The sequence below is a fragment of the Homarus americanus genome, unplaced genomic scaffold (assembly GCF_018991925.1).
Source record: "Homarus americanus isolate GMGI-L3 unplaced genomic scaffold, GMGI_Hamer_2.0 scaffold14467, whole genome shotgun sequence".
Classification (NCBI taxonomy): domain Eukaryota; kingdom Metazoa; phylum Arthropoda; class Malacostraca; order Decapoda; family Nephropidae; genus Homarus; species Homarus americanus.
The window spans coordinates 9,914,907-9,921,253 of record NW_024733734.1 but is presented as its reverse complement, the minus strand read 5'-3'; the positions used below and the strand labels follow the sequence as shown (position 1 = coordinate 9,921,253).

At 47.8% G+C, this 6,347-nt stretch overlaps 1 protein-coding gene across 1 annotated transcript; it reads left to right on the top strand.

Moving 5' to 3' along the window:
• Positions 1-3,152: 3,152 nt before the first annotated feature.
• Positions 3,153-4,893, top strand: LOC121870036. Its single transcript, XM_042371781.1, has 2 exons — positions 3,153-3,925; positions 4,576-4,893. The coding sequence occupies exons 1-2, from the start codon at positions 3,494-3,496 to the stop codon at positions 4,876-4,878; spliced, it is 735 nt and encodes a 244-aa protein (XP_042227715.1). The 5' UTR covers positions 3,153-3,493; the 3' UTR covers positions 4,879-4,893.
• The last annotated feature ends 1,454 nt before the right edge of the window (positions 4,894-6,347 follow it).

Here is a 6,347-nt window from a genome sequence, read left to right as displayed (position 1 = left end):
GTGTATGGTGAATGAGGGAAAAGAAGGGTGTGTATGAGGGGTGATGGTGGTGGGTGTATGATGTATGAGTGAGGTGAAGGGTAATGTTGTGGATGTAGGAGAGAAGAGGTGTGAGTGTGTGTGGGGGGAGGGGGTGTTATTCTCGTGACCACTGTGGGTGATGGTCACTGCTCACACCCCATAAAGCTGTTGCCCATTGCTGCTGCTGCTATCGAGCCTTCACACTGTGTTCTAGTGCCGCGTGTGTTGTGTGTGCTTGCCGCCTCATTGTGTTTGTGTTGCTGCCGTGTTTATCCCTCACAGTGTCATTTCTGGGTGGAGGACACTGCCAGGCGTTGCTGATCGCTCGTGCTGACGCTGACCTGTTGTGGGTCTCAGTGTTTCAGGGGAACAGGCGGTCGTGTGAGGTGTTAGTGATGGGCACAGTGCTTATGATTCAGAGTGTTGTGTGTTGTGAGGTGTTGTGAAGTGTTGTGAGGTGTTGTGAGGTGTTGTGAGATGCTGTGAGGTGCTGTGAGGTGTTGTGAGGTGTTGTGAGGTGCTGTGAAGTGTTGTGAGATGCTGTGAGGTGTTGTGAGATGCTGTGAGGTGTTGTGAAGTGTTGTGGAGATAAACTGGATAAAGTGTTGCTAGAATACAAAGGTGTTAACGAAAGATACTGAGTGATAAAGAGACAGATAGAGTGTAGTGAGGATCAATATCAGAGAACATACATATATACATACATACATACATACATACATACATAACTGGATAGAAAAATACATTGAATCAGTAAAGCATCATAGAAGTATACATTGTTTCAGCGTGTATAAAGTCAACACTTATAGGCCACACCTGAGTCATACCTGAGGATACTTGGAAGAGACAGATGTAAGTACAGTCAGGTGTGTGTGTGTGTTTGTGTGTGTGTGTGTGTGATGATTAGAGACACGCACAGGTAACACACAGGATAATTATCTCATGTAAACACGTCACAGATACAAAACTTACAGACAAAACACAGACACGTAGAGACACACACACACACACACACAAACATACAGACACACACACAGACACAGAACAAGAAAGATGAATCACCCTTTCTACAGTAAGAGGATTTGAGAACCTTAGTCATCACCACCACTATCACCACCACTACATCACCACTACCACCTACTATCACCACTACCTACCACCCACCACCACCACTACTATCACCACCACTACTACTACTATCACCACCACTACCACCACCACCACCACCACTATCACCACTACTATCACCACTACCCACCACCACCACCACCACACCCCACCACCACCACCACCACCACCTCCACTACTATCCCCACCACCACCACCACCACCACCACCACCACAACCTCAACCACCCACCACCACCACCACCACCACCACCTGTAGGCCTGCCCCTCTGCTGTAACCTCTCCAATAACTTTCCTCTCCCCACTTACTCAGTGTCCTAGTAGGCCCTATGTCCTGTGGGCCCTATGTCCCTAGTAGAGCCTATGTCTGTAGAGCCCCTATGTCTAGTAGGCCTTATGTACTGTGGGCCTCGTGTTATATAAGCCCCAGTTTACTGGAAGCTCCATCTATTATCGATTGCAAGTCTTATTACGTTTGTTCCTAATGACTCATTTATAATAGACCCCAGTCCTAATGAACACAAAAGACCCGATAGACCGTAGTCCCTATGGATCCCCCAGTCCTATTAGACACCAAGACCCGATAGACCGTAGTCTAATAGACCCCCCAGTCTAGACACCAAGACCCGATAGACCGTAGTCCTAATAGACCCCCAGTCCTATTAGACACCAAGACCCGATAGACCGTAGTCTAATAGACCCCAGTCCTGTGGTGCAAGACCCGATAGACCGTAGTCCTAATAGACCCCCAGTCTGTGTAGACACAGACTGACCGACCGTAGTCCTAATAGACCCCCAGTCCTATTAGACACCAAGACCCGATAGACCGTAGTCCTAATAGACCCTCCAAAAACATAACGAGTACAGGGGTAGCATCATCCTGTTGAGTGTGTGGGAGGGTGGTGAGGGAGAGAGAGGGAGGGTGGATAGGGAGTGAGGGAGGGTGAGAGGGTAGTGAGGGAGGGAGAGAGGGTAGTGAGGGAAGGAGTGAGGGTAGTGAAGGAGGAGGATGGAGAGAGAGGAGAGTGGATGGGGGTGAGGGAGGGAGAGAGATGGCTCGAGGGGAGGGAGAGAGGGTAGTGAGGGAAGGGGTGAGGAGTGAGAGAGGGTAGTGAGGGAGGGAGAGAGGGTAGTGAGGTGAGTGGTGAGGGAGGATGGAGAGAGAGGGAGGGTGGATAGGGAGTGAGGGAGGGAGAGAGGGTAGTGAGGGAGGGAGAGAGGGTAGTGAGGGAGGGAGTGAGGGAGCTGGATCAGTGGAGGACCAGTCACCATGAAGGTCAGTTGAGGGCTTCCGTTGCAATGGTCACACACACACACACACACACACACACACACACACACACACACATACATACACTGTAACTTCCCCATGGTTATGCTGTTCCTAGTGTACCATGCTGCACCTTAACCCAGTCAGGTCGTGGCCACCAGGGTGATCCGCCGCTGCGTCGTGGTTTGTCCTGAAGGTGAACCAGGCGTTAGTCACCAGGTAAATTACTCTAACGCGTCGCTTCATTTATTTTGTACTGCATTGTCGCCACTCCGGGGGTCCTGACCTGGTCGTGTTGTCCTTGTTGTCTGTGTGAAGGAGGGGGGGTCGTCTCTCTCTCTCTCTCTCTCTCTCTCTCTCTCTCTCTCTCTCTCTCTCAGGTTCGGTGACCAGCCTACATCAGATGTAAGGCAGTGATGACAGTGACGAGATTCATGGATGATGGATCGTAAATAATGACGATGATTCTCTCTCTTCATGGTAATAGGATACTGAATTTCTCATCGTGTGGTTCGTAATGTGTGTATGTGTGTAACGACGTATAGGTTGTGTGTTGTAACTTGTAGGGCGTGAATGTTAGTCGTTACGCCGCCGTGAACTAGCGTAACAATAAGCAATTTCGTGAGTCAGTCCTGAAGCCATCGATCTGTTTGACTTCTGAGTAAAACAGGTAAAAAGTGTGTGTGTGTGTGTGTGTGTGTGTGTGTGTGTGTGTGTGTCATGGTGTCCCTTCTCCGGTCCGCTTGACGTCCCTCCTGCACCCCCACCCCGCGTCGCCGCTCTGACTCACCCGTGACTCACGCTGAGGCGTCTTAAGCGGCCTCGGGGCTCGATGATATTGGAGTCACTGACGGTGTACTGGCCGCGAACAACGTGCTGCCTCGCCTGGTAGTTGTGTGTGTGTGTCGCGGGGAGGCTGGTGGAACTTATCTCGACAGGACGATTGTTGTTGTGTTGACAGTTCGTTCTACTAGTGTGGTTACGTCGCGTCACTAAACAAACCTCCACACCAGGCAGTAGTATACCGAGTGAATATTACAGGTGGTTGGGTGTGTAGGTAAGAGTGTGGTGGAGGATGCAGTGGTTAGAGACGTGTTTGGCTGTGGACTGTTGTGTTAAGACCAGCTATCATCTCCTTCATGACCGTAAGAAGTGTCACATTTTCGCTGAGCCACCCGACACACCGGTCCTTCAGCGCCTACAGCGGATGACCAGTACCGGGTTAGCCAAGGGCACCCCGCTAAAGGGCACCGACGAGAAGAAAGAGAAAGAATCAAATAAACGAGAGAAAAAGTCATTGAAAAAGGTAAAAAGTGTGAAACAAGGAATAGCTCAAAGACTTGGGCAAAAACTGTGTGGGCGTGGTGAGGTGTGTGGGACCGATGCCAAGTCTCAGCACCTCATCCCCAGGGCCAGACTCCGGGCTTCCCAGCACCACCCAGGGCACCATACAGAGGCTCCACATGCCTCCTCCAGGTGCAAGGTGCTCCCTACCTGCCTCCCCCAGGTACTTATGCTTGTTACGGGTTACCTCACCTGTTGGTTGATCTCACTTGATTCATTTACAAACAACATTACTGACGTAGGAACAAAGTGAATAAAGACACTTGTACTTGGGTGATAATGAACTATTTATGCTAAGTACAATATGATAAACACATATTTTATTTACAACCAATAAAGAATGTTTAGATAAGTTTGTCGTATTTTCTTTATATTTACATCACTATCACCTAGACGTAGAATTACAGAAGTAGGAAAAAAAATCACAGGTTTGAAGACAATATTTTCTTCCTCTTTACGTAATTTAAAATGCTGTAGTACAAGAAATGTTATGTTATTAAGGAAAAGTTGGCGTGTGTGTGTGTGTGTGTGTGTGTGTGTGTGTGTGTGTGTGTGTGTGTGTGTGCGCGCGCGCGCGCGCAGGATAACCACTTTATTTATATCTCAATATATATAACTAAGAAAACACTTTATATTGATTTTGTTTTTCTGAATATACAGTTTAATCATTTGATATTAATGAGTCTTTATCATGCCTGTTTTCTGCTTCTATCGTGCCTCTATCATGCCTCGTCCCTCTCACTACTCTTCCCTCTCACTACTCCTCCATCTCACCACACCTCCCTCTCACCACACTCTCTCTCTCTATTGCAGATCGGCGACTCCCTCTTCTATGACTTGCCTCGTATGCGTCTTGATGGGGGAGCTCGTGCCTTCAGGCGGCGATGGGGGTATGAGCTGACGCCTCCTCCTACCCTAGTGGAGGAGGAGAACGAGGACGACCCTTACACCATCCCCAACGACGATGACCCCGACGATAACCTCAGCTACACGGAGACGAGATCACTCAGGGATGACTACCTCTACAGCTCTTCTCAAGGTAAGGTTGGGGTCAGGGCCTTATGTGCTGTGTTACTGTGTTTCAGAAATCATCGTCGTCGTCAAAGGGTTAAATAATTTGTCGTCAAAGGGTTAAATCATCGTCTTCAAAGGGTTAAGTCATCGTAGTCAAAGGGTTAAGGTAGGTCGTGTTCCCTACGTGCTGTGCTCCGCTCTACACGGATAAACAATGACCTTGTTTTACGCTCTACAATTTTACCCTGAGTTAGATTAGATTAGATTAGATTAGTATATTTTATTCAGAGTTAGATCACCCAGAATTACATCCTCACTACTCACAGATCCTGACGGGGACAAACACACCTGTATGAATCAGGTAAGCCCACAGGTAAACACACAGGTAAACCCACAGGTAAACCCACAGTAATAGGGAGGTGTGGCGACTGTTGGTGTGTAGTGCAACTCAGGGACGAACTTTGTGTACACGGGATTGACTTCAGGGCCGTGTTGGCGTTATTGTACATTCATACATACAAACTTACATACATATACTGATGATAGAAAGATATACACGCGTACAGTCAAACAGTCTTGTAGATAGATAAATAGATAAGATATGATATAGATAGATTGTTAGTTAAATAGATAAGATAGGATATAACTTAGATAATAAATAGATACATAGACAGACAAACAGACACAGACTCATGATATGCCATTATATTATTTGCGATATTCCACGATACGACTCGGAAAGCTCCCCAACATCTGTGGTTTATAGTATGATTTGCTGGATAGTGTAACCCGGAAGTTCTTACATCAGATGACTCACTCGCTGGTCAGATTGTGGATTTGAGATAGTTTCCCTTCGAAGGTGAAGTATGGATCCGTTTTCTCTGATGCTCGTCGTGTGTACTATAGAAAACGAGTAAACTAGAACAGCGAGGCGCATACTATGATAAAAATGCGTATACTATAATAATCATACGACAACCGCAAGGGGGATTCCTGTGGGTCCGGACCCCCGTTTTCACCAGAAAATTCCACTATTTTCCTTTAATGCAGTAAAGTACTCCCCCACCCACAACTTCTTGGACCCCCTTTTTGATATTCCTGAATCCGCCCCTGCCAACCAACAACAACAATCCTAACACCACCACTAACACCACTACCTCCAACACCACCACTACCACCACCACTACAACCACCACCACTACTACCAACACCACCACCACCACCACTACTACCACCACTACTACCAACACCACCACCACCACCACCACTACCACCAACACCACTACTACTACCACCACTACCTGTTATATTTGTACCCCAAAGTGTGAAGAACAACAGCCACACCACCTGAAGACGCTGGAAGTTAATTAGCTGACGTAGAGCAAGACACAGGTGCTTATAATCACCTTAATGTGAGAAAAATGCAAGTGCCTGTGTGTGGTGGGTTGGCTGTGGTGATGATGGTGGTGGTTGTGGTAGGGGGTGGTGGGGGTGGTAATGGTGGTGATGGTGGTAGGGGTACATAAGAACATAAGGATGGAGGAAACTGCAGCTGGCCTATTGACTCGTAC

Bases quoted from the DNA above. Each gene is read 5' to 3' on its own strand.
- LOC121870036 (XM_042371781.1), top strand. From the start codon at position 3,494: ATGCAGTGGTTAGAGACGTGTTTGGCTGTGGACTGTTGTGTTAAGACC. The intron at 3,926-4,575 runs GTACTTATGCTT...TCTCTATTGCAG, and splicing joins TCCCTACCTGCCTCCCCCAG to ATCGGCGACTCCCTCTTCTA.